The 16,396-nt window shown below is 38.5% G+C and overlaps 1 protein-coding gene across 10 annotated transcripts in view; it reads right to left on the bottom strand.

Annotated features, from left to right (window-relative positions):
* hdac4 (histone deacetylase 4) overlaps positions 1 to 16,396 on the bottom strand; it is a 408,670-nt gene that overhangs the window by 230,555 nt on the left and 161,719 nt on the right. For 2 of the 10 annotated variants that reach the window (XM_067987948.1, XM_067987949.1), the window contains exon 2: positions 14,192 to 14,284. The exons of the other annotated variants lie outside the window; for them this stretch is intronic. In XM_067987948.1, coding sequence (XP_067844049.1) covers positions 14,192 to 14,204 — 13 coding nt within the window. In that variant the 5' untranslated portion in view covers positions 14,205 to 14,284. The remainder of the gene's footprint in view (positions 1 to 14,191; positions 14,285 to 16,396) is intronic. 10 annotated transcript variants of the gene reach the window in all.

Genomic DNA, 16,396 nt, shown 5'->3' with positions numbered 1-16,396 from the left:
GAGTGAAGTACACACACACACACACAAAAAAAAACTGATCCATGTTTTTACAAAAATAACACTTCATGCACAACAATTCCAGCAGCTGAAATTTAGTGCCCTAATGAGGTGTTTGGGATGCTTAAATGGTTGTCCTGCTCCCTGCTCCACCAGTTTCCTGATGATGGCCTGGGCGAGATTGGCACTGCAGAGCTCAGAAATCTTGGTCAGGTCCAGGATCCGGCAGTAAGGAGGCTCGTTCAAGCAGCTGTGGACGCTGATGAGCGACGTCAACATTCTTAGCACTGCCATATGCCGACGATCGCACATAACGGGCAAATCGCATTCAGAAGAACGCGCCCGCTATAAGCAGTAGGGACTGTACTTTTGAAGTATAGTCACTGTTGTAATGTAGGAAACGTGGCAGCTAATTTGCATCCAAAGTCCCAAAAACAGCAGTGAGATAAATGACTAGATAATCTATGTGTTATTGAAGGATACCGGGAGAACTCCCCTCCTCCTCTTCGAGTAGTGACATAGGATCTTTTATGTCCACCTGAAAGAGCAGAGGGGATCTCAGTTTGAAGTCTCATCTGCAAAATAGCATCTCCGACAGTGCAATGCACCCTCAGTACTGCACTAAAATGTCAGCCTAGATTATGCACTAAACTCTTGGTCTGGGGTTCAAACCCACAACCTTCTTACCCAGAGGTGGTAGGAACATAGGACGACGATTAGGACATTCAGCCCCTTGAGCCTGTTCAGACATTCCATGAAATCGTGGCTGATCTGTATCCTAACTCCATCCACCCGCCTTAGATCCATATCCCGTAATACCCTTGGCTAGCAAAAATCTATCGATCTCAGATTTAAAATTATTAACTGAGCTAGCATCTACTGCTTTTTATGGGAGAGTTCCACACTTCTACCAACCGTGTGAAGTGTTTTCTAACTTCTGCCCTGAATGGCCTGGCTCTGATTTTAAGGTTATGTCCCCCTGTCCCAGACTCCCCCACCAGTGGAAAAAGTTTCTCTTCATCTACCCGATCAATTCCTTTCAAAATCCTAAAACCTCAAATCACCCCTTAACTTTCTATATTACAGGGAAAACAACCCTAGTTAATGTAATCTATCCTCTTAATCTAACCCTTGGAGCCCTGCTAACATTCAGCACTGCACTGCTTCCAAGGCCAATGTATCCTTTCTAAGGAGCAGTGCCCAGAACTGTACACAGCACTCCAGATTTGGTCTAACTGGGGCTTTGTGTAGCTGTATCAAAATTTCCTCCCGTTTATAATCTAGCCCTCCCTATATAGTGGCTAACATTCCATTCGACTTTTGGATTTTTTTTTGTACCTGACCACTACATTTTAGTGATCTGTGTACATGGACCCCCACTGTTCCTAGCTTTTCACCATTTAAAAAACTCAAATCTATTCTTTTTTTGTTCCAAAATGGATGACCTCACACTTACCTGCATTGAAATCCATCTACTACAGTTTTGCCCACTTACTTAATCTATCAATGTCTCTTTGTAATTTTATAATCCCATCTACTCTACTTACTATGCTACCGGCAAACTTGGATATATGGCTCTCTATTGTGTTATCTAAGTCATTAATAAATAATGAATAGTTGAGGCCCAGCACAGATCCGCGTGGGACACCACTAGTCACTTCCTTCCTATTCGAGTATAAACCCATCATCCCTACTCTCGGTCTTCTACCACTGAACCAATCTCCGAACCAGGTCAATAATTTGCCTTCAATTCCATGCCTTCTTTTATGTGGAACCTTATCAAATGCCTTCGGAAGTCCATATAAACTACATCCCTGTCTACTACTTTAGCTACTTCCTCAAAAATTTAATTAGGTTCGTTGACATGACCTACCCTTTACAAACGTCACAAAATATGAAAAACTAGAAACATTTACAAATAGAGGACTGTATTCTAAGTCTTACAACACAACTTGTGGAAATTTCTCCTCTCTATTGAATACACTAAACATTTAAAACAACTAGAACTACTGTAATAAAGAATTAATGCATAAACATTTTGGACCAGTAAAAAAAGATACAAATACTAAAGCTTAGAAGTTTTTACAAACATGCAGTTGGGATGGGTTAACTGTTCCCCAGTGTGCCATTTCAGAAAAAGAACCCACAGGCTTACAAAGGGCATCCCCCACAAATTATAGACTTATACAGCACAGAAGGAAGCCATTCGGCCCATCATGTCTGTGCCGGCTCTTTGAAAGAGCTATCCAATTAGTCCCACTCCCCTGCTCTTTCCCCATAGCCCTGCAATTTTTTCACCTTCAAGTATTTATCCAATTCCCCTTTGAAAGTTATTACTGAATCTGCTTCCTCCACCCTTTCAGGTAGTGCATTCCAGACCATAACTTACTGCATCATTTTTTTTTCCTCCCCACATGTCGCCTCTGGTTCTTTTGCCAATTACCTTAAGCCTGTGTCCTCTGGTGGCAGATCCTTCTGCCACTGTAAACAGTTTCTCCTTATTTACTCTTATCAAAACCCTTCATGATTTTGAACACCTCTCAAATTTCCCCATAACCATCTCTGCTCCAAGGAGAACAACCCCGGTTTCTCTAGTCTCTCCACGTAACTGAAGTCTTTCATCTGTGGTACCATTCCAGTAAATCTCCTCTGCACCCTTCCTAAAGTGTGGTGCCCAGAATAGGACACAATAGTGTTAGAAAGTGGTTTAAAAAATTACATGGATCTCTACTCGAAAGCTGAATATCGAAAGTAACTAGATCATCAATATACATTAAGATAGTCTTTAGCATAATCTACCTAGCATATCTACAACTCTAAAGCAGCTTTTATGTTGGCCTTTAGCCACTAACTTAGTGCAGCTGCTAGCAAAATGGAGGTAAACTTACTCGATTTTTTTTTAGACTGGCGACGATGAATGCCTGTGTTTTTTAAACTGGGGATTCCCTACCGTCACCAGTTTCCCTGGAACCAGTAAAGCTGCATCACCACACACGTATGTGGCTGTTCTGTCTTAGTAGATCATGGCATCGCTATTTTATACACATGCACCAGCCAAATATCACAGCCAGTTTGCGCACACACGGAATAACAAGTTCTCAGAGCACAGGGAGATCGGCTGCACTATCTACTGGTAAGTGTGGGAGTGTGAAACAGTTAACTTGCTCTCCAAAGAGAGCTGCACTATAAATGCAACTCAAGATGAACTGAGAGGAGTGCGAATGGCATGTGATGGGAAGATTGTTACTAATCATGCAATAAATTTATCCTTTTTATAGAATCAGTGAGGCTACGTGAATAGATTAGATTTTTAGCTGCAAACTAACATAGCGTTTTTCATACATACATGTTTTAGAGTTCTACCAGGATAAATACAAATATATCACTTGAGTCAATGCATTAATTTGAAATGGATATATGCCAGTGAGGTAGAAACACTTATGATTCAAGAATAAATATAAATACCATTTTTGTCAATTGTACATTAGCCATTTAATGGAGTTCTGATCTTATAGCCTGGATTCCATAATTTCATTTCCTTTGTACAGAAGTGATACTGTGGATTTAATACTACTCCCAAAGATGCTACAATCAAGAATTCTCTCATTTTCCTTTCAAGTGTACCAAGCTAAAATACAAGAATGTAACTAATTTGTAGATAACAAATTGCATCAACTTTCACCAACGTGCTTTGCATGCTTGTAAAATCATGAATTAATAGCAATCCTTCATTACTGAATTACAAACTCCAGACTCATAAAAATGCGTATCAATCTAGGGTCATGATCAGTTTCAAAGAAAACAGGTACAGAACTTGCTAATTGGCCTGAATTTGGTTTCCTGTAAGCTAACAGCAGCAGACATACAATTCAAATCAATACAACTTCAAACATCTTGTGTAACTAATACCAATAAAAGGGGATTAAATACTGCAGATGGGTCAAGAAATTCATTAGATAGTTCAAGAAAATGCAAAATAGTTTTACTATTGTATATTGCACACATCTGGGGAAAAAAATGAATCTAATGATTTCAATAAATTATACATCAGATTTCCAGAGTCAAAACTCCCAACAACACTGGGCAAGATGAACTATACAGATGACTGATGAGCATTTGGAATTAAAAATAATGAAAAATTGATACCAGTTAGTCTAGAGTTGGATTTGAAGATCATCACGCAAAGACAAAAATAAATCAGTGTTCTGAAACATACCTAAACACACACAATTTGTGACAGAGTGCCAGTATAGTCAGAATTAGTCCAAGAAACACGTAACAGCCTTACAACCACCACCAGCAGAATTCTTGACATCTATCAACACTTGTTGATATGATATTTAGGGTATGGAAGTGTACTGGTTATGCAACTGGACTATTAATCCAGAGGTTTGGACTAATAATCCAGAGAACGAGTGTTCAAATCCCACCATGGCAGTTTGAGAATTTGAATTCAGCAATAAATATATAAATAACTAAATGTGAATAAATACATCAATCTGGAATAAAGAGTTAGTATCAGCAAAGGTGACCATGAAGTTGCCAGATTATCGTAAAACCCCAACTGGTTCACCAATGTCCTTTAGGGAAGGAAACCTCCGACCACACCCGTTCTGATATGTGATTCTTGTCCAACACCCATGTGGTTGACTCTTAACTACCCTCTGAAGTGGCCTAGCAAGCCACTCAGTTGTACCAAACTGCTACAAAAAGTAAGAAAACCAGACAGACCACTTGACTGCAACCTAGGCATCGAATTAGGACAGAATGAAGACACAACCAGTCCAATCAATCCTATAAAGTCTTCCTTGCTGACATGTGGGGACTGGTGCTGAAGTTGGAATCGCTGTCCAATGTAGTCACGCAACAGCCGGACATAGCTGCACTCTCAGAATGAGACGCCTTCATCACCATCCCTGGGTAGGTCCTGTCACACCGATACATACTGCTGGTGAGACAGGACATATCCACCAGAGTTGGGAGGACAATGGTATACAGTCAGGTGGGAGTCACCCTGAGGGTCCTCAACACTGACTCTCATGGCTTCAGGTCAAACATGGGCATGAAAATCTCCTGCTGATTGCCACTTACTGCTCTCCCTCAACTGATGAGTCAGTACTCATCCATGTTGGACCACCGTTGGAGAAAGCACTGAGGATAGAAAGGGCACAGAATATATTCTGGGTTGGGGACTTCAATGTCCATGGTCAAGAGTGGCTTGGTAATGCCACCACTGACTGAGCTGGCCAAGCCCTGAAGGACAGGCTGCCAGACTGGGCTTGTGGCAGGTTGAGAACCAACACAAGGGAATAACCTACTTGACCTCGTCCTCACCAATCTATCCGTCGCAAAAGCATCTGTCAGTTACGGTATAGGTAGGAGTGACCATCACACACTGGAGCAGCACTAGCAGTACCTGAAAATTAGGTGCCAACCTGGTGAAGGTACAACAGAAACTGGGCTGTGCTGTGCTGCACAGCTGAGTTACGTGGTGCCTTTACCTACTGAATGCTGGAGAAGCTTAACCTGCATTTTTAATGTAGAGACGTTAAAATACTACCTTAAGAATGCAGTTACTTTCACAAAGAACATGACAGAAGTGATCCTCACTAAAATTTCACTGTAGATATTGAGTAGACTAAAATGTTTTAAATAAAATGCTGGTCTCTGGTTTCCAGCAAAAGCTGTTTGTCATCTGTTTTCATGAGTAAAAGACGTTCTATATGTGCCAACAATCCATTTCCAGAAAGCATCCAACCATATGAAAACCAGAGTAACAGCAAATCAAAAACACACCAATTTCATTTAAGCATATGTTTATACTTTGGAATTTATTCTTTCCAATTCTTGGAACATCAACACTAACCAGAAGTTGCCTCAATTTCCCATGGCACACAACAGGACACAGACTGCATTCAGAGATGTTATCAGCATTGGTTAACCTCAGAGTGGTCTGGAATGGAGCCAGTGTTGAAGGAGAATTAAGAATTTGACCAGCTGACCTTAAATCCACACACACACACACATTACTCTTTTTAGTGCAGGAATTGCAAAAATCTTTAGCTACTCTCAAATACTTATCACCATTTTGAAAAAAAAATGATTCATCAAGGTGACCCATTTTTCTATCTGCTCCATATCTCCAAGGTTTTCCCAACCTCTCCATGAACCACCTCCGTATACATTCACAGATGAAAAGGTAGAAGCTGCGTAGATTATATTCTGTTATCGCCTGCCTGCTGTTTAGTGTAAATATATATATAAAAATTAGTCATAAAATGCCAAAACTATTAACTATCCCTTCAGAGTGTCTATACATTCTTTATATTAGGCATTGTGTCAGACATTCCTATTCCCTCCCTCTTGCCCATTCTTAATCTCCTACTTTGCATACAAACTTGGAAGGGCTATTTCCGACCTGGGGAATCACTCTTTTCCTTCCCAAAGGAATATTTCTATGTACGATAAATGAGCTGTTCTAACGATTTATGAAAATAGAACTGATGACCAGGTGCACTGGATTGAGGAAAATTACTCTAACAACTCCTTTCAAAGATTTCTTTACGAGAAGCAAGGCAGCTTTTGCTTATGGTTTCCACAGCACATTAATCAAAGCTGTTTTCACTTCTTGTTCTGCTCAATTATTTTTAGAATTGCTGGAGGCAAAGTAAAAAGCATTTACCAATGAAACACTGCCTAGCAGAACTACTAGCCTCAAGATTGACAGGTATTTCAATAATGCATCCAAAAATAGTAATGGCCCAATCTGACATGTGTGGATGAATATCTGAAATGGCAGTTCTGTATTAAATGTAACGATAGTCAACGCGAAAAAATAAATTAAGGTATATAAACCAACTATTACTACATTCCAAATGCATCAGCAGTGAAAGCCAAAGGTAAGCGAAGAAGTTAAGCACCTTGGGATGTTTTACTATGTTAAAGGCACTATATAAATGCAAGATGTTGTTATTAACTATCAGTTAAACCTCTACAAGCCAATTACAATATAAGTTTTTAAGAATATACAAGTAATAATTCTAAGTGAAATTTTCTGTTTCTGGAGGGAGGAGGTTACCTAGCCCAACATGCAAATCCTATGTCCGCGTCGGAGCTATCTAACCTACTCTACCCCCATTTCCCTGCTCCCTCATTACCTGTCAATATTTTTCTTATGTTTACCATAAATTTTGTTATTGAGTTGGCTACAATATAACATTGATACATTTCATATTCTAATATCCTTTGTGTGAAAAAAATCCTTCTAACCTCTCCCTTTACAGTCCTAGTGCTAATCCTAAATTTATGCATCCCTCTTCCTAATTCACCAACCAATGAAATAACCTTTCATTATTTACCCGCTCAAACCCTTTCAAAACACTTCTATTAGACTTAGAAATACATCACCGTTCCTTCATCGTCACTGAGTCAAAATCCTGGAACTCTCTTCCTAACAGCACTGTGGGAGAACCGTCACCACACGGACTGCAGCAGTTCAAGAAGGCGGCTCACCACCACCTTCTCAAGGGCAATTAGGGATGGGCAATAAATGCTGGCCTTGCCAGAGACACCCACATCCCATGAACGAATAAAAAAAAAATCCTCCCTTAGCCTTCTCTACTCCAGTGAACCATGGGATACTGATTAACATTCATTTAATTACGGCTTTTATCTCCCATCCCCTAGTATTAAGTAACATACTGTATATTACATTATTCACTTAAAAGGTTAACAAAAGCTAACTCTTATGTACTAAAACAATGCATCCCATAGATAATTCTGTAATATATATACATTTTGCTTCCATACAGACATGAAAGGAAAAGCCTCAACACAAACTTTTCAAGCAACTCTCCCCATGAAATTAATTTTGCATTCAATCTCTAACAAAATGTAGTCCAAACTATGTTTGAAGAAAAAAGTCAGGGTTTCATTCATACTTCTGGATCTTCAATCAGATTCAAGGTTTATTAAATGGTTAAAAAATAACTTGCAGAATTTTTACATAATAGAACAGAATGCCTCAGCACACAAATAGGCCATTCGGCTCATCATGTCCAAACCAATGTATTTCTTCACATAAGCCGCCTATTCTAATCACACACCAATGGTCACTCATAACTATCTAATTCTCTTTTGAAAGTACTTATGAACAATGTCAACAATAGCTTGTGGCAGAGAATGCAACACTCTAATCACCCTGTGTAACAGAATTTTTTTCTTAATAACCAACCCCCCCCCACACACTCTGTTTTAAGTTTATGCCCTCTCATTACCATCTTACCAACCACTAGAAATTATCATACGCACCCCATCATAACTTTCCACACCTCTATCAGGTGACCCCCTCAACCTACTCCAGTAAAAAAGGACCCCAACTTCTCAAGTCTCTCTTCGTAACTGTAACCCCCTCAATCCCTGGTAACATTCTAGTCATCCAAGATGTCCCATTTCCATTGCTTTTATATCCTTCCTATAATGAGCTGTCCAAAACTGTATACAATACTCCAGCTAGGGCTTGTACAAGTTTATTATCTCCTCGCTTTTGCACCCATGGCTTCTAAGATTAAAAACCCAAGAGTCTATTTGACTTTTCTTTAAGTCCTACTTGCAGTGCAGCCTATAAATGACCTATGTATCTGCACACCAAAGTCCTTCGACTCCTCTACTTGATTAAAAATTTTACCACTTGAGATATGCTTCCTTACTCTACTCTTTCTTCTAAAATGTATTACTTTTGCACTGAGCTAAAGCTGCCACCTATCTGTCCATCCCACTAGCCTATCTATGCTCTCAATGTTTCATGTTCCTTGTGACAATTTGTCACTTGGTGTCATCGGCAAATTTCAATATCGTTCCCTTAATTCCCAAGTCCAGAGCAACCCAACAAAAACTACGAAACACCACATTGCTCCAGTCCAAGAAACTTCCCTTAACCCCAACCCTTTGTAATCTGTTCTCTAACCATCTCTATCCATGTAGCCATATTTCACTCAATTCCATGCATCATTATCTTTGCCATAAATCTATTGTGGTACCTTATCAAACGCTTTTTGAAAATCTACATAAATCATATCCACTGCATTTTCTTTATCTAGCCTCTCCATTGTTTACTTAAACAATTCTAAAACTTTTATCAACATGTCCTTTGCAAATCTGTGTTTACTAACTCTGATGAAAACCGATTTCTCCAAGCACTTAGGTATGTTAATCCATATTATAAACTACCAGAGTTTACCACTAACTGACGTAAAACTAATTGTCCTATAATTTCCTGGATGATCCCCAACTCCTTTTTTGAAGAGGGGCCTCGTATTTACCACCTCTCCACAAAAGTTCGGAAAATTAGCCACAGCTTATGCTATTTCGTCCCTAGTGTCCCTCAGGATCCTCAGATGTAAACCACAGGGTCCCTGTAATCGGTTTACCTTAAGTGCAAGTAACTTTTTTAGCACCCTTTGTCTTTGAAGAACAACCTCTACTAAGAGTCTTACGATTGAGTTACATCCAAACTACAGCATTGAAACAGGCTATTCGGCCCAACTAATTGGCCTTTGGTGGAGGTCTCTGCTCCACACGGGGTTAGATTAGGGAGGGAGGAGGCTCATCAGCGTACCCTTCTATTCCTCTCTCCTTCAGGTGCTTATCTAGTTTCCCCTTAAATGCACCTATGGTAGTCGCCTCAACTATTCCTTGTGGTAGTGCGTTCCACATTCTTACCACTCTTTGGGTAAAGAAGTTCCTCCTGAATTCCCTATTCAATTTATTAACGACTATTTTATATTTATGACCTGTAGTTTTGGACTCCCCATAAGTGGAAACATTTTCTCTACCTCGACTCTTATCAAACTCTATTTATCTTATGGACCTCTATCATGTTACCCCTCAGTCTTTTCTAGAGAAGAGCCCCAGCCTGTTCAGCCTTTCCTGACAAGTATATCCTCTTAGTTCTGTTATCATCCTTGTGAATCCTTTTTGCACTCTCTACAATTTCTCTATATTATTTCTATAATATGGAGACCAGATCGGTGCGCAGTACTCCGTGCAGTCTAACCAAGCTTCTATACAAGTATAACATAACTTCTCTGCTTTTCAATTCTATTCCTCCAGAAATGAACCCTAGTGCTTGATTTGCCTTTTTAAATCGCCTTATTAACCTGCGTCACTACTTTTAGTGATGTGTATCTGTACCCCTGGATCCCTTTGCTCCTCTAGATGTTCTGCATTCCCAATAATCATTTCCAGTATGCAAATTTAGGCAAAGTACATATTTAGTGTCCCTCCCATTATATCACTCGCCACAAGTTCACTTGTTTCATCTAATTAGTGACCCCGTTATATTAATTATCCTTCCACCACTAATATACGTAGAAAACCTTTTTAATTGCATTGTTTTGCTAATTTTCTCTCAAACACCCTCAGTCCTTCAAATCTTCCTTTTTGTAGCTTTTCTACAATCTTTATATTTGTCCTTCTCTGCACAATACACTATATTCTTTTTGCAAGTTTCAAATTTAATCTAATCTCCCTTTCTATCCAGGGAACTTCAGTCTTCCATACAGTCTCTTTTTTCTTTATTGAAATATACTTGATTTGTACCCTTTTCCATCTCTTGTTTAAATATTTCCCATTTCTGATCTACAGTTCCAATGGCCAATTTTCCTTCCATTTGACCTGCTCAAGTTCCTTTTTTTTTTAAATCTTACTGTAATCTGCTTTTTTCCAATCAATCAGTGAAATATCCTTGTTCTTTTCTTTTTCTATTATTACAATGAACTGAATTATATTGTGGTCACCATTTCCCAAACGTACCCCTACTTATTAGGTCAACTACTTGCCCTGCTTCCCCAAGTCAAAAGGCACTTACTTCATTGTTGAAGCACCAAACGTTGACGGAGAAATCTAAAAAAACTCCTTTTTCACAACATTTTCTCAATCACAATATTATAATAATTAAAATCTCACAATTATAACTTTTTACATAGAATTAAATAGAATGTACAGCACAGAAACAGGCCATTCGGCCTAACAGGTCCATGCAGGTGTTTATGCTCCACACGCGACTCCTTCCCCCCTACTTCATCTAACCCTATCAGCATATCCTTCAATTCCTTTCTCCCTCTTGTTTATCTAGCTTCCCCTTAAATGCTTCTATGTCAGTCACCTCAGCTACTCCTAGAGTTCCACATTCTAACTACTCTCTGGGTAAAGAAGTTTCTTCTAAATTCCCTATTGGATTAGTGACTCTCTTACATTTATGGCCCCTAGTTCTGGTCTCTCCCACAATTGGAAACATCTTCTCTACATTTACTCTATCAAACCTTTCATAATCATAAAGACTTCTATCAGGTCACCCCTTAGTCTTCTCTTCTCTACAGAAAAGAGCCCCAGCCTGTTCAGCCTTTCCTGATGGGTATAACCTCTCAGTTAGAGTATCATCTGAGCAAATCTTTTTTTTGTACCTTCTCCAGAGCCTCTATATCCTTTTTATAATATGGAGACCAGTACTCCAAGCGTGGTCTCACCAAGGTTCTATACAAGTTTAACATAACTTCTCTGCTTTTCAATTCTATCCCTCTAGAAATGAACCCCAGTGCTTGGTTTGCTATTTTTTTTAAATGGCTTTATTAACCTACATCGCTACTTCGTGATTTGTGTTTCAGTACCCCCAGAACAATCTGCTCCTCTACCCCATTTAGACTTATATTTTCCAAGGAGTATGTGGCCTCCTTTTTCTTCCTACCAAAATGTACCACCTCACACCTGTCTATATTGAAATTAATTTGCCAATTACACACCCATTCTGCAAGTTTATTAATGTCTTGCTATGTTTTGTAGCAGTCTTCCTCAGTATTAACTATACCCCTAATTTGTGTCGTCTGCAAATTTTGAAATTGTGCTTCCGATTTTTGAGTCCAAATTGTTTATGTAAATGGTGACACAACAATGGTTCCAGCACCAATCTTTGTGGAACACCATTCCCCCACCTTTGGCCAGTCTGAGTAACTACCTTTAACCCCTACTCTCTGCTTTCTGTTTTACAGCCTGCTTGCTATCCATTCTGTCCCAACTCCACATGCTCTAACCTTAGTCATGAGTCTATTATGCGGTACCTTATCAAAGGCCTTTTGAAAACCCAAAATATATTACACCTACTGCATTACCCTTATCTACCCTTTCTGTTACTTCTTCAAAGAGTCCATTAAGGTTGGTCAAGCCTAACCTTCCCTTTTGAAATCCATGCTGACTATTCTTCATTATATTTTCAGTTTTTTTTTTATATATATATATAATAAATATATAAATAAAAAAACTCATGCTTCTCTACTTTATCTACAAATTTCATGCTCAATTAATATAGTCTAATATTGCTACCCCTCCTCTCTCTTCCTTCCTTATTTCTCCTGAAAGTTATATTAATTGCCAATCCTAACTCAGCTGCAGTCAGGTTTCAGTTGTTGATTAAAATAGAAAAGCATGACATAATAGCAATGACCGTAGTTCCCATTTCTGGTTCTTATACTCTGTGCATTAACATACATACATTTCAGTTTGGATTCCTTAGGTTTAGCAATTTCTCCTTTTTTTGCTTTCCCCGTCCTGATTTCTTCTTTACTATCTTACCTTGATCAATTGCTTTCAACCTTTCTATTTCTTTATTTCCTATATATCTAAAGCTTACTTTCTCTTCCAAGATACCTACTCTACTATCTTGCATCTCTCCCCCCCACCTTCATTTTGCCACTTCTGTCTTTACCTTGAAAGCCCCCTCAAAACTTACCTTTGAGTGCCAGCTCTCCCAAGTCCTCTCCCGCTCAGTCTATCTTTCTCCTGTGCTTAGTGGACATTTTTTTGGGTTAAAGTTACTGCACAAATGCAAGTTGTTATTAGTGTGTAGAGGTTGAATTTCTTCCAAAGAATGAGGAATGCTATACCTACTGTGCACAATTTTACACTATTACTCATTCTCCAAAAACAAGAAGTATACAAAATAGTACAAAAATTGCCAATAGAATTTTGAGGAGTTTATTTTGTCAGTGCTATAGCTTCAAATTCCCCATGGGTTGAAGGCTATCAGATATCAGATTTCCCAGACAGCTGTAAAGAAGCTACAGTATGCAAATTAACAATGAATAAAAAGGGTAGACGCTCCTAAAATACACTAGGCAGTGATTTTAGTTCTTGAAGCATTTTTATTTTAAATTTTAATCTAGTTTCTGAACCTCAAGTTTTTGTCTAGTTTTATGTATAGTTTTCAGAAGAAATTTAGTTTTAGCTTTAGCTAAGTGGTTTGTCAAATTTTAGTCATAGCTCATTTTAGTTCCAGTGAAAAAGGGTTAGTCAAAAATGTAATTTTTGAGGAGTCTTTTCAGGATTTTCCCCCAAAATTTGTTTAAAAAAAAAGTTATAATTGTTGTTTCACTCCTCTCACAACTGACAGAAGAAATAATAAACTGAGTTTTGAATGACAACTCAGACTTTATTCATCTGTTGCAATTTCCAACATCTGTTCCAAAAGTTGTAGACTACTGAGAAGCATTGTACAAGTCCTAAAAATAATTCAATTTTAGTTTCAAATTCATTTATTTCTCAAATTTGTCTCAAGTTTTGATCTTCATAATAAATTTTCATTTAGTTGATAAGGAAATAATTTTAGTCAATTATTTTCCTTCACATTTAATCCACGTAAATGCCAATTCTTGGTCCAGACAACTTGCAACCATGAGTAATAAAAGTGGATGGAGCTGAAATTATCAATGTTTAACTGAAAATTTTGCAGGCTTGCTAAATGTAGGAGAGATTCTTGAGGATCAGAAAGTAGTCATGATCATTCTATCATTTAAAAAAGGGTTGAGAGGCATATGGTATTCAAACTATAAACCAGTAAGTTTGTCACTTGCAGGGAAAGTCCTTGAAGTGATTTTGAGAGATCTATGTAAAATACGGGGAAAGTATAACTTAGTAAAAAACACTACAGCTCGCAAGTGTGAGCAACTACAGAAGTGCTGTATTCTGTCTTGCCCACCCACTTTCTCCCTCTGCCAGGTTTGGGGGTGGGGGGGAAATGGGAAAGTTCTTGCTCTGGATCACTATTAAGCGATCCCTGCTGGTAGTGTGCACATGCAGATGTTGGGTGAAGACAACACTGGGCTCAGTTCTGATGTTGCCTGTAGTCAAATAGGCATTAACTCACCATCAAGGGTCATACACAAATAACGGCCACTTGGCAAAGGTATCTGAAAGTGACTGATGGCTGAGGAATTGTATCACAGGAAGGAGTTAATGCCTGAGAAATTAAACAAGGAGGCAAAATTAGTGATGGAAAATAAGACAGAACGGATTCAGGAAAAGGAGGTCAAGTTTAACTAAGCGTCTTGCAGTTATTCAAAGACAAAGACATTACTGACATGGTGGACAAGTGAATACAAGTTAAACATTTAGGAAATTAGGTGCAAGAAAGAAAGCTGGTTAACTTTTTCAGCCACAGTGCAATAAATTTTGGAATAAGTTAGCAAAGAAGGCCTTTGAAACAAGCAATATTAGATTCAAGAGACAATTAGATACATTTCTAGAGAGCAGGGGTTGACAGATGCTGTGAGAAGATGGCTAGGTGAGGTCTGTCAATCATGAGCTGTTAGTTGCTTTTCAGTGTTGTGCTAGCATTGCTGGTTCCTGATGCTGGTCTCATGCAGCTAGCACTATTCCCTTGCTGGAGTCACTCAGACCAGTAACCAGGAAAACAGCAACCAGCTTTAGCAAATCAAGCAAGTTTACTCCTTTATGTTTCTACTGGTTCTTAGAGTTTGGACAAATGAAGAACGTGTGTTAGTAACTTCATTTTAGATAACAGAAAAAATGTCTTTCTGAACGGTGACTTTAGTAGAACAGTCAGAAGTGGCACAAATGGTCCTTTTTAAGACTTCAATAATTTAGCAAATTCAGCTAGTCATGCTGCAGCACCAAGAATAATGCATAACTACAATATAGTTTTTGTTTGCTCTCACAAACATCACTCCAGAGCATCCATCTGAATGTCGACCTACAATTGATGTATGGGTCTTCAGAATTTCAGTGCCGTGCTCTGGCAGCAAGTACAGTTTCAACTGACTTACAACCTAAATAGATTTCTGATAGTATTGACAGTTTTATACCAAAAGACTCAGTTTAGAAATAAGCTAACTTTTTATGATTTCAAACTTTGAATCTCATTTGACAAGTGTTTTCAGAGGAAAACATTTTTAAAACTTCTTTGCCCCACAATTCAGCATAGTTCATAGAAGCTAAAGAAGCTATCCTGTGCAACATTTTTATCTGAACTGTAATTACATTCAAGTTTTCACTAGTGAGACTGAGATCAGGAGTCTGGATCCCAGCTTGGTGACTGGCTGAATACCAAATGTAAAGAATTGAGCCGAGCTGAATAAATATACAATTACAGAATTCTGAAATTGATCTCCACTGTGAAAAATTAATTTTCTTCACAATGGCTAATACTGGAAAATCTTGTTCATATTTAAAATTAACATTCTTCTCCCCCCACAACAGTACAACATAATGGTATTAAGGGCAATTACACAATGTCATTGAATCATACTGCCTAGGTCCCTAGAATGTACTTCAGCTGGAGAAACATAGGATATGTAACTGGTCTCAGCGATGGTGTACTTGGGGTGAGGGGAGGGAAAAGAGAAGGGCAGGAATAAGCCTGTTCTTGACTGCCTCGTAGCTACTCTGCTAGAAGCACATATGTGCAGTTACTTAACGAATCAGATTCAGCTCTGATAGCTCACCAGCACATTCTGTCCAGCCTCATATGCATGAGGAATGGCCACATTCGTAAAGTACCAGAGTGCCACAGTGACCTGCGAAACCATTCCCCAGCGTGAATAAGAATTTTTTTAAGCTATTATCAGTTTACCAGAAAAGCAACTCGGCTGTGGTGGGAACTTTAAATGTGTGGATCTAAAATTACAGTAATTACAAAAATATTATCGATCCAAGAAACACAAAACCCCACCCATATATACAGAGCTGATGTCTTAATATGAAACTGGTCTAGGCACGTATGGAAATGAATTCAACCAAATGCTTGTATAAACAAACCTGGATACCCAGCTTGATTGCATAGACACATTTGCAAGGCTCAATAAGTACATAACTGACCTATAATGAAAGGCTTGTATTATTCCTTTATTTAAGTGCTGTTCTGATCCAAATTCAGCTATGTTCCACTACATCCTGCATATGTAGTTTAATGCAAATGAGGAAAATATACAATCACTTCCATAAAGCACATTCGCTCTTCTTAAAAAGGAGAAAATTGCAAGCATGTAGCCTTAATAGTAAATACCTTTTGTTGGATATTTTTTTTAAAAAAGGCATTTATCTATCGTTTGGG

The sequence above is a fragment of the Heptranchias perlo genome, chromosome 7 (genome assembly GCF_035084215.1).
Source record: "Heptranchias perlo isolate sHepPer1 chromosome 7, sHepPer1.hap1, whole genome shotgun sequence".
Lineage (NCBI taxonomy): Eukaryota > Metazoa > Chordata > Chondrichthyes > Hexanchiformes > Hexanchidae > Heptranchias > Heptranchias perlo.
The sequence above is the reverse complement of the archived record's forward strand: the minus strand, read 5'-3'. Positions and strand labels throughout refer to the sequence as shown.